This window comes from Octodon degus, unplaced genomic scaffold (genome assembly GCF_000260255.1).
Source record: "Octodon degus isolate 3935 unplaced genomic scaffold, OctDeg1.0 scaffold00020, whole genome shotgun sequence".
Classification (NCBI taxonomy): Eukaryota; Metazoa; Chordata; class Mammalia; order Rodentia; family Octodontidae; genus Octodon; species Octodon degus.
Window position 1 is genome coordinate 17,924,600 of NW_004524596.1, and position 19,167 is coordinate 17,943,766.

The 19,167-nt window shown below is 47.3% G+C and overlaps 1 protein-coding gene across 2 annotated transcripts in view; it reads right to left on the minus strand.

Moving 5' to 3' along the window:
- Fshr (follicle stimulating hormone receptor) overlaps positions 1–19,167 on the minus strand; it is a 193,705-nt gene that overhangs the window by 35,296 nt on the left and 139,242 nt on the right. For both annotated transcript variants that reach the window (XM_004627690.3, XM_004627691.2), the window contains exons 6-7: positions 14,890–14,964; positions 12,126–12,200 (exon numbers count right to left, since the gene is read on the minus strand). In XM_004627690.3, coding sequence (XP_004627747.1) covers positions 12,126–12,200; positions 14,890–14,964 — 150 coding nt within the window. The remainder of the gene's footprint in view (positions 1–12,125; positions 12,201–14,889; positions 14,965–19,167) is intronic.

Genomic DNA, 19,167 nt, shown 5'->3' on the forward strand with positions numbered 1-19,167 from the left:
AATGTCTGAGAGAAAGAACACACATGCTGGCTTTCCCCAAAATTCTTGGGCCTGCACTTTCCCCACCGTGGAAGCCCTGCCTGAAGCTAGAATGTTGATGCTGATTCCCTTTACTAGAGGCTAATCATCTAAAAGTGCTGAGACTACGGGGGAATGGTCAGCAAATCCCTCTCAGGCAGAGTATTCTGTTATCCTCCTCTATTCCTTCTACAGTGATGTGACATTCAAAGTATAGAAAATCAGAAACACATTGGGAAAGGTTGATGGTCATGTCAAGTGAAATTCGGTTTATTTCTACTAGCAGCTTGACACAATTTTAGGATGGGCTCCTCTAGATTATGAGCAGAACAGGTAAGGCAAGAATCTCAGCACACCTGCCCTGAAGCTGTGTGGAATTCCAGGTCTGACCTCAGAGCGGTGCCCTGGCCTGCAATTGACACCCTCGTGTTGCTGTGTTGGCAACGTGAATCCGAAAGCAGCAAATCTCAGGAGAAACCCTTTGCGCCAGCGGGCCTGACCTGCGTGTAGCAGCAGCACTGCTGGTAGTAGTGCCGATGGAGCCCGGCAGGGGCGCCCTGCAGCTGTCAGCGCTGCTCTGACCAGTCCTCTCAATTGGCGCGCCCTCTGGAATGACGTCATGGGTGGGCGGAGCTCAGTGGAACCGCTGGACACCGCTGGAATTTCGGCTCAGGCATGAGATGCTGCAGTCCAGCCTCCTGGAAACTGGTTACACCATTCTTAATGTTTCCCACACACTGGTCGTGGATGTGGATGTCAGAGTTCAGTTTGGGAGGGAACTTGCGAGAAGGGCATTTAGAGATAGCTGTGAATTTGTTTTCTTCCCTCCTACGCCCATGAGCCTGTTCCTAGATAGATATTTCTAGAAGACTCGAAAGTTTCACAGCTGTCCCTCCCATCTTGGGGACTCAGTGATTGGTGTCTGACTTTGGCTAAAGTGGCCACAGACCTGTAGGCTACTCTCCGAGAGGGCGCCGCCCACCCCAGCAACCGGCGGCGCAGGTCCAGATTCTGTGATATTTCTCAAGAAGAAGACTTGCAAGCGGCCTTGCCTGGCCCCTCATGCAGCGCACAGCAAGGACAAAGTCACTCACATGGTGTCATTTGGCCTTATATTGCGCTTCTAAGGTAACCGTAACAATGCTTCCCATTCTATAGATAGGAGACACAAGGCTCAGGGAGGTTGAAGGATTTGCTCACATTTACAGACCTAAACCAGAAAGAGTAAGAGTTAAGATTTGTCTATTGTATTATCACAGAGTAGACATTAGGGAAAATGCCTCATTTGAATAAAACCACTGAATCCAGCCTACAACCTTACGGGAGCGATGCTGTTATTAGCTCCATTTTATTGGTGAGGAAACCGGCTTGGAGGGTTCTAACTGACTTGTCTGACAGGAGTGGACGGTGAGGAGTCTGAGCTTGGCTCCAGCCTGCAGAGTTATCCTTTAGGTTCCACCACTGGCTACAGAAGAGTGTTCAAAGCCTGAAGACCACTCTGGCTGGCTTCATAACTACCAGTGTTGCCGGGTGGGACCTTTAGGGATTTCCTTGGATGCTGATGTAAGAATGACTTCAATGAAACTACCGATTTGTGCCTAGCAGTTACTTTTAAATTACATATGGGAGTCACAAAAAGTTAATACTTTAAACAGTTTGCATGCCCTGTGCCACAACTCATTTCCAGGATAAATTATTTAGAAAGCTATTTCTTAGGTACACTTCAACTTTGCCCGGGTAGACGATCGCAAATTACATATGGAGAACAGGTCTAAGGGGCCAGCCCTGGGCTCTGGATACCAGGCACGGTGATGCCGGCTTTTCCCGCATCTGCAGCCTCTGCAGCTCTGGTGAGCAGGGAAGCAGGGTGGGCTGGGTTAGTGTTAGACATTGCCGGCTTCTGGTTTCTGTCCTAGTGACTATTCCATCCTCCTCTGTATACTGGGAAAGGCAGCAACCTTATCATTTTGGAAGACAGGGAGATCACAGTGTGGCCAAAATGTCCAGAACCTGCCATACTATAGACGCTTAGTAAACGGTAGCTGCTGCCCTGCCCCTCCCCCGCCAATAATTTCTTAAGGTGATTATTGAGCTTTGGCAATTTAGATGCATCTCTGATGCTCAAGCTATGTATTTGTAGAATGGAAGCCATCCCCCAGGCTTCTGTAAGACTAAGACAATGACTAGAACGTGATAGTGTTCTTGATTCCAATTTCTCCTACCCACACATCCTCCCCAGCATCTCATTACACAGGAGCAGAGCTTGCGCTTGTTGACTGCATTCCTCAAGCAGAGCTTCCTGTACGTTGTCTCTTGTCCCTTCCCTTCTTTGTGCTGAACTTCTGCAACACGGAGGGCAGCATTTTTTCCCCCACTTCATCATGAGGCCTAGGGAGGTCTTGGTACTCCCTTGCACTGTCTCTGGGTCTCTCACAAGGAGAGGAGGTTTTCCCTGGCGTCTGGCTGAAAGACTCTGGGTCCGTGTGCTGTCTGTGTTCTGTGCTACCAAGGAGGTGGCGCTGGATGAACTCTAGGAAGGGGCAGGACCTTAGCTGCAGGTCCCCTAGTGACCTGTGCTCTCCCCAGCTCTGTTGGCTTTGCATCCCCCGTGGGCAAGGGAGGAACTCGCCCCCACCCCACACCGTGCATTACTTGGGGCTCTTCACTGTGGGTAGCTTGGGATTAAACCATAGCAGGACATTTCTGTGATGTGTGCTGAAGATGCAAATGTTCTCCCTTACAGCATTTGCCACTTCAGTGTTCACATTCTGCAATGCCCCAAGATATTGCTCCAGAAGCAGTGGCTGCTCCCTTCTACTGAAACAGAGAGCTTGCACGCCAGGGCTGCCATCTCAGGAAGGGCTTACTGGGAGCGGACCCCGTACCCCATGTGCGCCGAGAGATGAGCCTACGCAGCCCTTGCTCTACATGGATGCCCACGAAGTCAGGGGCGACAGCTCCTCCCCAGCTCTGGGGCAGTGGGTCCGCTTGCAGGTGAGTCAGTGGCGTGTTCCTCCTGCAGCTGTGACCTCAGGGAGGATGAAATCATGCCTAGCTGGACAAGCCAAGAGAATGAGATCTGCGGGGGCATTCGGCTAGACAGTGTCTGCTGCCTGAGCTCACAGCCTGAGGAGACACGTGGGGAAAGAGGCGGTAGCTGCGATGAATGGGAGGATGGAAGCAAAGAGAAAACAGGTCCACCTCAACAAGTGTAGTGGAGTGAGGTGAGCACGGGTGTTCTTTAGTATTGTATCCCTAGCGCGTGTGAAGGATTCCATAGTTCATGCAGAGGGGTGAGAGCGGGAGGGACTGAATTTGTGCAACACTGTTCCTCTTCTGCGTGTGTCCCCTTGCTGCCCACGGCCTCCTCTGGCCCATCCCTTAGGAGACAGTGGGGCCTAATGCTACACGCCCACATTTGTACGGACCTTTTAACCTTTCCCAATGCCAAATTTATTCTTTTTTTTTTTTTTTTGGTAGGACAGTTTCAATAATTAACACATTGCATACATTCTTCCTAGTGGTTAATTGCTGTACAAGATGCGGACATGATATCCTATTTACAAACACTATTAGAACAAATCCCTCTATTCATTAAGAGAATGTAACTATATATCTATCCTAACCACTTTGAATACACAGATACAAAATGGACATCCAACTGTATCCCCTTTTTTTGTTAAGTTCCATTTAATATTATAGGTGTGTAAACTCAGCAAAATGCCAAGCCTGTGGTGGGGGAAGAAGAGACAGTTTTTTCCCAATGGGTGGGGCTTTGCCTGGTGTCCTTTCCCAGACTACTGTCTAAGCTGTCATTTGCCTGTGCCCAAACAGGCCCTGCCACCAATCCATCTCTCCCAGGCCAGCTCCCATGGCCACTGGGTGCTGTCAGCCACTGAAAAGCTGTCCCCACACCGAGGCCTCTCAGGCCCTGTGGAGGCAGTAGTGCTGTTCATTTGTGAGGGACTGACATGGCAGGATGAACCCTGTGACTGTCCTTTGACTCTAGGAGTTGAGCTTCAGCTGCACTTAATTTAAGGTCAATTTATAGCTGCTTTAAGATCCTAAGGGCCTACAGGACCTCAGCAAGAAAGAGTCTGCCTGCATCCCAGGGGGCATGCAAGACGCTGGCTCTCTGCTTTTGCAGGGGGACTCCCTCCCCTCACACCAGGCCCTGCGTGCTGGGCCAGAACTTTCTAGACACAGAGAGGGGATGACAACAAGAGTCTCAGCTTGGTGGAATCACAATTCATAAATCCAGCGCTAGAGGGCTAGGGAAGCTCTTAGGGGACATGTAGCCGTTTGTCTCCTTCGACTAGCCCTGGGAGCATAATTTACTCTTTCACTTTCCAGATTAAGAAATTTAAAGGGGTTAGTACATTGTTATCTGATCCAGAAGGGGAGGTGAAATTGCAATGAAGAAAAAAATCAGGCTGAGCTGTACACTGCTAATCTGACACTGGTTTCTCCCTCAACCTTCACTAGATCTGTCCTTGCATCCACTTTTGGGGACAAGAAGAGTGATCCTATTTCAAAGGCGATGAGGTGAGTTTGTACCTCCTTGTAAAGTGTCTTCTGAGAAATACTGCAGAGAGTTTGCAAATATGTGGCACAAATGATTAACACTTTGCCACTGGGATGGATCCTGCAGAAATTTCTCTTCTTGGAAGCCCCCATATCTGGGAGTGCATCATTAGGAACTGGGGTTAGTGTTACTTTTTCCAGGTTCCTCTTTTGAAAACGCAAGTTCTCCTGGAAAGAGGGATTTCAGGAGCTGAACGTGGTGATATTGATCAGTAGATCAAATGATTTCCAGTAATGGAAGAGACTTGCAGCTGCTGCAGGGGGACACACAGAGCAGAGAGGGAAGGTCAGTGGCGTGAAGTGTCATCGTCTTCACCCCAAGAGAAGGCTCTGGTCCTTTTAGAGTTATCTGCTCGTGCTGGAAGCTCACCCAGAACATGAACGCTCCAGAAAGAAAATCTGGCCATGTTTTCCTAGAATTACCAGTGGTAGGCAAAGCATGTCTCCCAGATAGGTTTCTGATACAAGAAGCGATTGCATAACCTCCACTGTGCCCAAGCATCCTCGTAGTCATGGCAACATCCTTAGATATTTACATCTCGACAGCCAGGGAGACGGCTAATAATTTCTTCCCAATAATCACAGCTCCTGTGTAAGGGGACTGGATTTTTGATAAGTGCAGGATGGCTCTGTTGGAGATGCTGAGGGGAGGTCCTGGAGGAAGGGAGGCTGTGGGCAGAACCACAAATGAGTGGTCAAAAATCGCTGCAGTCCCTTGAATCCATGTGGGACTTAAGAAAAAAATCATGCCAGATGGTTTTATTATTTTTTGCGCACATGTCTTTTACTGGACCACACCTTTCTATTCTTGTCAGCTTGCTTTACTCCTTAAGCAGGTCTCATGAGTCCACTCTGCCCCCTGCTACCAGTCAGTCTGCAGTGCAAGTGACTGCCCTCAGCTCACCACTGCCCGAGGAGCCCTGGAGCTCGCTCTTGCTTCCTGTGTCGTGCCTTGATGTCTCCTCCAGCCTCACCCAGCCCTGCATCCAGGTCCAGCCAGGTCCTTGCCCTGCGCATGCTCTGTTCCTGGGAGCCCAGTCTTGCCCCATCTGTCGCCTTCTCTATGCTCCTTTCATGTACTGTGCATTTATTTGCCTCTTTTTCTCAGAACAGGACATTGCTACTCCTTTTTATAAATCATATTTATCCCTCAAGTTTCAGTTATGTTCCCTGCTACCATAACTCTTTTTTTTTTTTTTTTAGATATTTGGTACAGGGTTTCAGCCTCCCCAGCACTGGGATTACAGGTGCTCACCACCACAGCCAGACTCAATCTCCAGCTCAGCACACTCAGGGGTGGGGCTGGCGCAGTGTGGCATACCAAAGGATTGAACCCAGGTCCCTGTGCTTGCCTAAGCAGGCGCTTAGTCTGCTGAGCCATCTCGCTGACTGTGCAACAATGAATCTTGACTGATGACTTGATTGACCTAGAGGGCTAGGAAAGCATAATCCTGGGTGTGTCCGCCTGGGCTACCGATGTGACCTCAGCCAGACTGTGCAGTCTCTGGCTTCTTCCTTCTTTGTGCTTTTCCACTCCTCTCTGCTCCTGGATGGAATGAGAGGGGCAGCTTCCCTCTCCCATTCAGCCCTTCTGTGTCTGCCTTGGAGCCAGCCGACCCTGGACTGAGGCCTCCGAAACCACAGCTGAAGTCAATGTCTTTCCCTTGCAGGTGGCAGGGAGTTTGTCCCAGCCAGAGTAAAGCTGATGGATGTATTCTCTCTGGCCCCAAGAATCTTGCCTTGGTTGTCTGGTCTAGTGAACCCATCCTTGCATTCCAGACCAGTGATGCACAGTTTTACAGGCCTATTGGTCACTGCGGGGGCCAACTAACAGTGGTCTTCTTTATTTTTCTCAGAAGACCAAGCTCCTTGAGGTGAGAGTTGTCCAGAGTTGCCTGCTAAGGGCCCTCTAGAAGGGGCTTCATCTTTTTGTGCATGAAGCCTTTCACCCCACTCTTCCTAAGCTGTCTTTGCCAAAACAGGGCTCTTCACTGTCCCTGCTGTGCTTTTCTTGATATCAGAAGCAACACCTGACCCCATTTAATATCATTTGTTTCCTCAACTGCAAAGTTACTTGTGTGTGGGCAGTGGGTTTATTTCTCCTGTCATATCTGGTACACCCAAGAGCCATGGCAAAATCCATGATGTTGTATGGCCTCAGTAAATGATTTTGCATTGAACGAATGAATGAATGAGTCCTTCCCGATGGGCCAACTCACACCCAAAATGATGGAGATAAACAGAGAAGGAGCAGTGCTTGCTACCATGTACATGACTGGCATCATTTTTGAAAACAGACCATTGTGCAGCTCTTTCAGCTTCCTCCAGGAGGCAAGCCTGCCGGCCACCAAGGGGAGCAGAGTAGTCCATTCTCTCCAGCTATGGAGATGCTGTATGTTTTTGTCATAAAAGCCCTTTAATCAAGGAGTATAGACAAGTTGGTTTACTTCTCCTATAAAATCACTTTTAGTGCCCTGCCTATCCCTTGCATCGCTTTGAGATTCAAATGCAATAAAGTATAAAAGTATTAAATTATAAATCAACATAAAAATGGGAAGCATTATCCAACCAGCTGTCTGAGGGAAGGCCTGGAATTAATTTGAATGGGGAAGGCGAGGGCGCTATGAACCACTAGTATTGAAAAGAAACGTCAAAAGGCAAAGTGAAAGCCTGCTATTAGAACTCTGAGGGATGGGAGAGCTTTGCCGGCATAAAGATCTTTGTGTACATGTCAAGGTTCTGTAAGAAGGATGGCTTTGTCCTTTGAGAAATACAAGGGATATGTTTCCATGTTTGAATGCTGATTGGTGGATTCTGTCCAAAAGTTGTTAAGGGGGCTTCCAAAAGCTTAGAAATATTGGAAGCAGAAAGAGACATCAACTCCCCTTCTATGTTCAACATCATCAGAACAGAAGCATTTATTGTGTCTTAGTATTATAGCTGTACAAGAAGCTTTACAATCAGTATCTCACATAATCCTGAGTATAGTCTTAAAAGGTAGAGATCTTCATTATCTTTTAATTCTTTTTTTTTTGTAGCAGCAAGGATTTAAGTACAGTGAGATTAAATCCTTTCTATGGGGACCCTTGGCTAGCGAGTGATAAGGTCAGGAGTTTAATAAGACTTGCTAAGTTTATTGAGACTTTTCTAGATGTCAATCATTCTGGTGCAATTGGTTTAACTCATTTAATACAATCTCGTGATGCAGGTGGTGTTGACTTTCTTGTTTTATAGAAAGGAAACTGAGGGGTAGAGACACTGAGCTAAGTACTCAAGGTCCTGCAGCTGACCAGAGAAGGAGCTTAGCCCTGAGCCCAGAGAAAAGACATGGGGCCTGTTGGCTTCTTTGATACTTAGTGGCCACGGGAGCTCCTGCCCTTCAAATCCTCATCCTCGACATGCTTCCTCAAAAGTAATTCAGGGTTTACAATACAAAAGCTACTTTCACTGCACCTCACCAAGCCAAATACAAGAGAGGAACTCAGGACCGAGAGCTTGAAACCAGCAGGGGGCTGGGGAAAAGAAGCCTAGATTGCTGAGGGGAGTCCGGGAAGGAATCTCCTGAAAGTGTGTGCAGCTGGAGACTGCAGATGGCGGGGCAGCCATGATCAGGAGGGTGGGGGCTCTAACGGCCCACGAGTGCGTGGAAGACACTTTCCAGTGGGAGGTTGGGGGTGGGGCCCACACAGCTGCAGGCTGTGTTTGCTAAGATGGAATTACGGTTTATTGAGTAGCGAAGGGCAATGCCTGGCTGCCTGAGAATTACACTGACAGGATGCAGAGGCAAGAGAATACTGCGCAAGCCTCATTTACAGATCAATGGGTAATCTTTCATATCCAAAAGGTCAGCTTCAGGAAGGTGGAGCAGTACAGAGAGAAATATTGCCTGCAAATACAATAATGACTTTAAAAAAATCCACCTCGATGAGTACTTTGATGCATGCTCTTTTAGCTAAAGAACATTTCTTTACTCGTATTTTCCTTACCCAATTCAGGCTTCTCAGAGAAGCAGGAATGAATGGGTGAAGAGCACTGATTTCTTGTTGTCCTGAATTCTGCGCCGCCAAATGAGCGGTGTGAAGTGGAATCAACACAACATTTCTAAGTCTGTGGGTGCAGCAATTAGGGTGCTCCATTCCAGCAGCAGCTTGTGCGTACCCCTGCAATCTCCTGCCTTGCTGGCTCTGCTGCCAAACATTTACCCTGACTTAAGAAACAAAACAACCTCGACAACACAGCCCTCCCAGTCCCCACTGGGTTCCTTCATGCATTTTATGTGTTTTCTTTGCCTTGCAGAAGAAGTTGGTTTTCCCAAGGAATATCTGAAATTGTCAGCATCCGCCCATTCCTTGTGGCTGCATTATGGGTGTTAGGACTGGGTTAGGCACAAATAGCATGAGAGGAGGTGGGCTATGGCTGAACTGAGTTTCCTTCAACCCAGATTCATATATCGAAGCCCTAGTCTGCATGGTGACCATAACTTGGAGATACGACCTTTGGGAGACAATAACTTTAAGTGAAATAATAGAGATGGGACCCTAATTTGATAGAATCAGTGTCTTTGTGAGAGGGGACCTGAGGACTGCTGTGTGTACCCACTCCTGTGCATCTGAGAGCCTGCTTGCTCTCATTGTCTGCCATCCCCGGGGAGGGAAGAAGGGGACATCCATGAGCTGGGAACAGAGCTGTCACCAGGAACACAGCTGGCTGGCATCTCAGTGTTGGCATTCCCAGCTTTCAGAGTTATCTGAGATAATCTTGCTTCTGTTAAGCCACCCAGTCTACGGCATTTCGTGAGAGCTGACTAACACAAGGTGGAAACGTAACTGAGCAGTGTTTCTCTGATATAATGTCTCAAATTAGAGAACCAATTCTGAACTTATGCCACCCCTCTGTGTGGATTGGAAAATGGTCCGAAGGGCCACCAGCGCTGAGCCCCGATGGGTAGGCGGTGGGCACGCGCCCAGAGGGCAGGTGTGTTCCAATCGCAAGGACGCCGTGTGCCCTGTGATGAGAGGAGTGCACACTGGGCAAGGCACTGGTTTCAGGTTGCACTGAACGAGCAACACAAGGGGAGTCAACACCTACATCTGTGTGAGGAGTTGAAGGCTCAAGCCTGACAACACCTGGGCTCAGCTTTGTGGTGGGGTCGAGACAGCAGAAGATGTGCCAGAACATTGGCTAGTATGGGTTATGTGACTGCTCTTGACTGAGTGCTTGTGTCTCCTTGGGTGTATATGTTGAAGCCTAACCCCCAACACGACTACCTCTGTAGGTTGGTTGTTTAGAGGGCAGTTGGTGTTAAGTGAGGTCTTGAGCCTCGGACCTGCGTGGTGAGGTTATGATGCCTGTACAAGATGAGGAGAGGGAGGGTTTTTCTTTAAGTACAAGTACCAAGACAAGGCAGGTGAAGATGCACGTGGAGGGTGAGGATGGCTTCCTGTGTCTCAAGGAGGGCCCTCCCCCAGCGCTGACCGTGCTAACGTCAGGCTCCCACTTTCCAGAACAGGGAGAGACAGGCTTGCTGTCAAATCTACCCAGGCTGCAGAGTACTCTGATAGCAGCTGGAACTAAGACAACAGCAATTTACTTTTTCAGAGTGAAAAAAGAAGATCCTTTGACAATGGCATAGCCCCTCCCAGATTCTTATTAGGTTGTATCCTTTCCTCCCTTAGACAGCGGGCTCACAGTGCTGAGAATTAATCTTCTCTCAGAAAATCTTCTCTCTCTGATTCCAGCCACCTCCAGCTTTGGGGGAACTGCCACAGGGGCCAGGAGGGATTGAGGACTGTCTCAACCTCCCACACTGGGTGACAGCAACACGGACTCAGCTCTCCCAGGTCCTGAGGCATAGCTTTGTCTCCTTTGTTCCACAAAGCTCTCCTGCCGCCCATCTGCGAAGGTATATTTTCCTCTGTTTTTCTAGAACTGAAGTCAGACTTTCTAGGGAGAGCTGAAGGCCTTGGTGTCCATCTGCATTTTCTGCTCAACATTTCCTAGGATTTTCCTGGTAGCTTTTCTTTAACTGGCTAGAAACAATTATCCTTCAAAGACATCAATTAGTTTTTAGCCCTGTATAGCCTAGAGAATACTTTCATCTGTTAAAGTACACGTGTATCTTCTGCAAGCCATGTGCCACTGAGAAATCTGGTGACTGGTAATGACTGCTCCACCTGCAAGTTGAGGCAGGCTCACGGTAAAGCCCTGGATCTCCTCGCTGAAGGGCTTACTTCTCCCCTTCCCACCTGTTTGCTCCCTGTCACGTGCTCAGCCAGTAGAGACCCTGCAGAGAGCTCAGTGAAGTCTCTGTCCCTAAGGGACAAAGTCTATGGAGGGAGTGAAGCCTTCTTCAGTCTGAACCTAGGCAAGACCATGACCCCAACCTCTGGGCAGGACAGACTAGATAATTTGTTGGCTGCTTTGCAAAATGAAAACACTGGGCTTCTTATTCTTTAAAAAGTGGCGCCATTCCTCTACCTCTTGTATCTAGGCTGGTTCTGTAAACTCTATGTCTAATACAGTGCATCAGAAGAAAGGCCAGGCTTGGTGTCTTCAGCTGTCCTCCTTGGAACCTCAAGACTGCCATAACAACCAGGTGATGCTAGCTCCACAGAAGTAGTGTCACTCGTCACTCGGAGGACAGCTGAGCAACTCCAGCTGAGGCCATTTGGATCAGAAAGCCCTCAGCCGACCCGCCAGCTAACTACAGATGCTTCGCGGGGGTCAGACAGACACAGTGACACCAGCAGACCCGCACAGACAGGTGACAGATGCCTGCCGCTTCCCGCCTGTCTTGGGAAGTGGCTGGTGATGTGGGATTATTATGGTAATAGAAAACAAAAAATACAGACCCAAGTCCTTGCCTGTGACCAGGAGCTAGTCAGGGACCCAGAAGTCCCACCCCAGCACACACATTCTCATCTGTTGTTTGTGAGACAACTGTGTGAACCTCCGCTGCTGTGTGAACCATTTTCGTGCAGGGAGCCTTGCTTCGCTGCTGGGGGCAAGCCTGAGGGATGGGGCTCAAACTCCAGGTCTCCCTCTGTGGATCAGATAATATGTTATTAACAAAAACTAAAAAAGCAAAGCTTTGGGGCTCACTTTGGCAGTGCATGTGCTAAAAAATAAAGCTGTAATCTTTCAGGAAAAAAATATATAAATGCAAAACACAAAAGACAATACTGCTGAGGTCAAGGTCATGATCGAAGCCACTGAAGAAATTTTTCATGTACCTTATTAGCACCAAATTATGACTGAGCTTTGGAAGAGGTCTGTGTGACAGTCACATTAATGCAAATGGCATGCCTTGTTCCTGTTATAGCAAGTGAAAACAAAATGCAATTATGTTAGTGGAATTTGCTTATTAAACACAAATCTACCACCAAGTGCCACCCAATCTCCACATCTACTCCCTTGCTCCTTGAGAAAAGCTATTTTTCCCCAGAATAGCCATGAAATATTTTATTAAAATAAAGAAGCATAATTTGATAATAAAGGAAATGCCAGAATATATGACTTCTTACAGGTATCGAAGGTTGGGAAGGTTCTGGAAGGCCTCAGGGTTGATGGACAGCAGGTTGTTAGCTTTTTCAATTCTACTATAAAAGAGGAAAGTACATATGAGCTAACTGAACAGCAAGGAATGCTGTAGTATTGTTCAGGTTATGCAGATTACCTCTTTAATTCATTTATTTGGCTATTCATCCATCCATCCATCCATCCATCCATCCATTCACCCATCTCTCCATCCATCCATCCATCCATCCATCCATCCATCCATCCATCTGACCATCTGTCCTTCCATCTGTCTGTCTGTCAGTCCATCCATCCATCCATCTGTCCACCTATCCATCCATCTACCCATCCATCCATTCACCCATCCTACCATCCCATCCCATCCCACCCCATCCACCAACCTATCCCATCCCATTGCATCCCATCCCATCCCATCCCATCCCATCCCATCCACCCAACCCATCCCATCTACCCACCTACCTACTATTGCACCCATCCATCCATCCATCCATCCATGCATCCTTTGGACAAATATTGAGCAGATACACAGCAATTTTTTTCTGACACTAACTGCATACTAAACATTAATCCTGTGCCAGAAGATGCTCCTCACTTGGGAGATGTCTAACATCCTCTGAGGCAGAGTTATCGTTAGCCATGGCAGCTTTCTCAGGGTTGAAGGGTAGGGGATGCTACTAATACTGGGAACTGGACTTTTGTCTGCTCTGGAGTCAAGAGAGGAGGTGAAAATCAGCCAGAGACATTGAAAAGAGGATGAGACAGAGTAGGAAAGAAGATGGGACAGCAAAGGGAAATGAAGAAAGAGGAGAAATGGCAAAGAAAATTGAAGATTAGGATAAAAAAATCAGTATCTCTTCATTTTTAGCCATGTAATTCCAACACAGAGCAGCTAGGAAGAGGCCAGGGATCCCCTTCCTGCTGTAAGCTGAGGCTGCTCACTCTTAGCTCAGGGAAGTGGTGACCTCTGTCCTGTGGTGGCCTGCGGTGCACTGTGTCCTGATCAATGGTCTGAGGTAACCATGTTCACATTTAGAGTCTGTCTTTTTCTCATCTTGTTGGATCAATACATATTTGCAGAGATGCTTTTTGTTAATTACTTCCTGCTAGTTTCATTAGCTTTTACATTGCTATGACCCAAAGATACCCTTATCAGTCAATTGTTTTAAACATAGCCAGTATCACATGAGCTCCAGCACTTCTCCATGCAAGGAAGGGGAGAAACAGCCACTGGAGTGCCCCTGCCCATTGGACTAGATGAAGGAGGCCTGCCTGACCATGCTGGGAGTGTGCAGACCATGCAGCTGCCCTGGGTGCATTTCTACCATCTACAGTCTGGGTTCTGAGACTCCAGCCAGTCTATCTGCCCAACTAGGGCAGGAAGAGGCCAGGCAGAGTAAAGAAAGACAAAATCGGGAGGATCATGAGAGTGAAGGAGAAGGAGGGCCCGACAATGGGTGGGAGGGAGGATGGGCGGGAGAGGAAGAAAGGGTCTGCAGAAGGGGCGCCGAGCGTGGACCTTGCACAAGTTCCTTGGCACACGCGTGTGTGTACACATACACTTATACAGTTTTAATCTGTACCCTACTGATACTTGGAAAATGCTAAAACATATTTTAGTCTTAATTTCTTTCTAAAGAAGTTTTTAAAAAGCCAAGAGATTTATCATTAAGTCCTTATTCTGCTGGTAGAAGGTTTGGCTGTGTAGCTTCAGTCAGGCTTCACAACTTCGCTGTTCTTTGCTCTGTGCCTCATCTGTAAAATTAGAAGTGTTTCACCGAATGTGCTCCGTGGGGATTTTGTGAGACGGTAACAAATGCTACGGAAAAACCTTTCCTACATTAGCTGAGAATCAAGGCATTATTTGGATTTTCCAAATGTGTATGAACATTAAAATTTTTCCAAGTTTTCCTCTACTAATTGAACTTTAGCTTAATATGACCAGTGTTTTCTAATCTTATTTTTTTTAATACAATCCTTTCCTGTTTTAGGACACTTGTATTTTCATAGGTTCTTAATGATGCACAGAAAATACTTCGGAAAATTGCTGACCAGTCTCTAAAGGTTCTCGCCACCTTAGCATTTTGTGACTTTATGAATCAATTTATGACATCAACAGACTGGTATGAAGCCCAAGGAGACCTGTGTAAGCGCCGATGTGTTTGTAAGATGAATGCCACGACAAAAGGAAGATTTGGTTGAGTCGCGGAGGAATTAAAGATCTTAATCCTTGACACCAGGTGATAGGCTAAATTGAATCTACTCTTGTCACTCACTCTGCCTACTAGAGTAACTCTATCCAGTGTATATTTTATTCTAGTTTTGCAGGTCAGAAAGCCAAGGCTCAATGGCTCTGCGTCTCAGGTTTCATGGTGAGTATGTGGTCCAGGCTGGGGTTCAGACTCAGACCGCCACCCGTATCCCTGGCATCATGTGGGATTATTTTAGATGCTGCTGTGAAGTGGCTCTGAGTGAGATGAAGAGACAGAGTTACTTTCTCCCAGTCACAGGACAAGGTTCTCGGGTCAAGAGTGCAGCTTGGGCGGGAGGCAGCGGGCAGGGGTCTCGGCTCTGGGCTGGTGCCTGGATTCCTGGGCAGAAACACACGGGCATCCTTCAGCTTGACTTTAATATCACACAGTGGCAGACTTGGATCAGAGGACAGAGCAGAGCCAGGCCCTCCCAGGAACAGACGAGACCCTCAAGGCTGTTGGCAGAATGGACGTGAGACCACTCTCCACCGTGTGTGCTTACATTTCGTGTAAGTTGGGCAGATTGGAGAACACGTCTGCCTCTATCACTTCCAAGGCATCGTTCTGAGAGATCTCTCTGCAGAGAAAGAAACAGAGTTCACGTCAGCTCAGTTACATGCCATTCAGGCTTATGGGTCCCGGCTAGAGCCTCGCACCAGATCTCAGTGGACACACAGAACTCCTTCCTGCCCCAGAGAGGCAGGCTGTGGTGGGGCACAAGACGCACACCATGATGATGCTGGCAACGGTGGGAAGGTGGGAGAACACAGTCAGAGCGGCGCTCCTTGGGGTGGTGCTCAGACCTCCAGATGTAGAAGAGGGGAGATTTGCTCAAGTGTGTTTGGAAAATAGAGAGGGTGAGGACAGACGTTAGGTCTTCTACACTAAGGCCAGTACACATTCTCTAGGATCCAGAAAACATTCCTTGGTTTTTGTGGCGTTTGGCCTCCGTCACAACTACTCAATTGACGCCGCAGTGCCAGAGAACCCACATTTGCACCTCAAGCTTGGCTGGGCTCCCATGCATGTTATTTACATGGCAGGCGCTGAGCTGCACCCAATGGTGGGCTGTGTTCAGTGTCCCTGCCCGGGACCATGTGGCCCGCTCTCTATTGATCTGGCTTTGGGAGACAAGAACTGCAATTTAGTCTTTTAACCATGAGTTTTAATCCTCTTTGTTTTCATGTCATCCCTCAAGTGGAGGTTGTCATTGTGAGGCCTTAGAGTTAGGGATGTCCTGGCCAGAGTGCCTAGGGCAAAACCTTCGAGCGGCAGCTTTTCTCCTGGAGTAATTCCAGGGCGGTGGAGAGTGAAGCCCACTGGGCAGAAACCTGAGGTTTTGAGGATGGGGGGGTGCCTTACACAGGTAACATTTCTAAAGTGGCTCCCTGGTGTCTTGTGTTGCCAGGAGCCCTGCTAAGAGGGCCTTGTGCACTTTAGGTGCAGGCCTGGGACACATCGGGAAGCGTCAGAGGCAGCTGTTGTTTACAAGGAGAGTGCTGAACCTGTCTGCTGGCCTGGGATTGGGATGAGGGTCTGCAAAGGCTCTGGAACAGGTCTGGAGGGCAGGGAAGAGAAAGAAGGCTATGGGACCATGGCTGCAGCACTGAGGGCGGCTGAGACATCAGAGCCTTGTGAACCCGAGTGGTGGCAGGGCCATTTCCCAGAAGCCCTGTGAAGAGACATTGCATGAGAGAAAAAAATGCCTCTTACCCTGTAAAATCAGGGAAAAAGGCACTTACTTGAACATTCAAAGGATTCCAGATAAATAGTTGCCTGTGTGGAGCATAGGGCAGAGAGGAGCCTAAGGAAAAGGAGCTTACATCTGAATGAGACCCAAACTGTTTCCAGGTCCACGAACAGGGGCATTTAGGTCACCACTCTGATTGCAAAGCCTAACTCTGGAAGAGGTCCAGGCAACTGATCTCAGGTACGGAGAGTCCTCTCATCTATATCCCCCATGTATAAATTATTAGAATGATCAAGAAACACCTTTAACTTAATTATATCAAAGTGGCTTCATATTTCATAGTCTCAACTTCAAGGACACAGAGAGAAGGGCATTAGGGTTGTAGGGTCACCTTCGAGAACAGGGACACAGGTTGGACAATCACATCACTGAGGGATTCAGAGAGCCTGCTCCACCTCATCACAGTTACTTCTTGCTGGTTAATTCTGCTGTCACTGTGAGGACATTTACTATTTGCCAGCTGCTCCACCCACAGTCTCTCTGATGCTGACAGCAATGTGCAAAGCTGGCCTTTCGGTCTCGGCAAGACATGCTTGGCCTGGGTGCAAGCCTGCTCTGGTGGCAGCAGCTCACGCACTTCCTCCGCACTCGCTGCCTCCCAGGTCACCTTAGGGACCTCTCTGGACCATCACAGAAAGAGGGCTGAGAGGTGACGGTGGGCCAAGCCCTTCCGCGGCAGTACAGCCGGGCTCAGTGCTTAGGCACAGGGCCTCTGCAGGAAGGCTGTGCCCAGACCAAGCTTTCCTCGCGTTCAGGGTGGAGCTTCTCAGGAGCACACTGCCAGGCACCAGCAGAGGATCTGGATGAAACGCAGATTCCCACTGGCGAGGCCGGGAGTGCAGCCCGAGGCTCTGCCTTGCTGAGGGGGTGCTGGCTCGACACTCTCCCGGGCCTACAGGATTCTTTGTGAGAACTGTAGCAACATCCTACCAGAGCTTTCTCCTCAACATTCACACACAGGCGAGTATGCAACGCAGGGCACAGGCATCTAACTACATCAGCTCAAGTGGCGTATGGTATTTGATACAAACAAACAAACAAACAAACAAACAAAACCTGTTCCCTCTGAAAAGACTTTCTTTTTTGACTTTTAAAGAGAAAGGGACAAAAAGCAGCAAAAACAAAGACAAAAAGAAAACAGCACATAAGCAATAAAAATAGTACAGAATTTCAAAACAAGATGATAGGAAATTAACCATGGTTGTATTAAATATCATTATACTTTGTGCAGGCACAAGGTAGAAGTTCAGATTGCTGGATATAGGCATGAAAGATTGATCAAACAATTAAACATTAACTGTTGCTTTCAATAAACCAATAGAAATTAGTAGTACAATTATCTTAGAGATCTCGTATATGTGCATTTCTTTCTTTCTTCTTTCTTTTTATTTCCTCCTTTCCCTCATACTAGTTGTTCTTTTTTTTTTTTTTAGCAGTTTCTTTCCATTTCACAATATCTATTCGACTATTCAGATTTTATTTACTGAAAGGTTTTTACACTAGGGAGGCAATACAAAGTTTACACATGTGGGTCTGACTTATTTTATTTATGAGCATAGTCTCTAGTTGCATCCATTTATCTATAAAAGGTTAAAGATTATCTTTTCCATAGCTGAGTGATACTCCAATGTTGAACCAACATTGTGAAAATGGCCATACTCCAAAAACCGTTATACAGATTCAGTGCAATCCTGATGAAAATACCATTAGTTTATCTCAAACATCTAGAGAAAACTTTCCTAAAATTCATCTAGACTCAGAAGACACCCAGCATAGCAAAAGGAATTCTGGGCAACAAAGGTAAGGAAGGAGCATCACAGTCCCTGACTTGAAATTATACTACAAAGCTATTGTGATAAAATCAGCATGGTATTGACAAAAAAAGACATGAGGATCACTGGAACAGATTTAGCAGATGTAGGCGCAACCACAAACACACTCAGCCACCTTATCTTTGACAAAGGGACCCAACATGTTCACTGGAGGAAAGAACCTCTATGACAAGTGGTGCTAGAAAAGCTGGCTTTCCACATGCTGAAGACTAAAACTAGACCTATGTCTATCGCCACGTGATAAACTAAAAGTGAATCAAAGATCAAAATATTAGAACAGAAACACTAAATCTGGAAGAGAAAGTAGGTAGAAATCTTGATGACATAGGGATAGGCAGAGAGTTCCTGAACAAAAATCAAACTGCATGGGAAATACATCAAAGAATGAACAACTGGGATCTCATTTCATTGAAAGGCCTTTGCACATCAAAAGAAATCACCAACACTGTAAAAAGAAAACCAATGAATTTGGAAACAAGTATAGCCAACTGTCCCTGAGACAAAGGGCTTCTATCCAGATCATATAAATAATTAAAATCAGGTACCCAAAAGTCAAAGACCCAATACAAAAATGGGCATCAGAGTTGGATGTCCCTTCTCGGATGAAGAAATACAAACAGCAAACAAATACATGAAAAAAAAGTTCCACAACATTGGTCATTCGAGAGATGCAAATTAAAACAACAGTAAGATTCCATCTCACTCCAGAAAGAATGCCCATCATCAAGAAATCAACCAATTACAAATGCTGCAGGGGCTGTGGGGAGGAAGGAGCCCTTCTGCACTGCCGAGGGGGGCACAGACTGCTGCGATTGCTGTGGATGTCGGCGTGGAGATTCCTCAGAAAGCTAGGATTGGAGGTCCCATTCAAGCCCACTAGAGGAGCTGAAAACATCAGACCACAGCCATGTATGTGCACCCCTGTCTACAGCAGGGTAATCTGTCATAGCTACATTCTGGACAGAGCCTAAATGCACATCAACTGAGGACTGGACAAAAAGCCTTCTTTATTATCACTGAAATTTTTTGTCCTCACAAGATACTTGAATTTGCTCAGTTAAAGCCATTGCTACATTGTTCTCTAACTACTTTTTCATGGCTGTTTTCTGATTTCTTAACCTGATTTTGAGTTTCTGGAAGACCTCTTCTCTCTCTCTCTCTCTCTCTCTCTCTCTCTCTCTCTCTCTCTCTCTCTCTC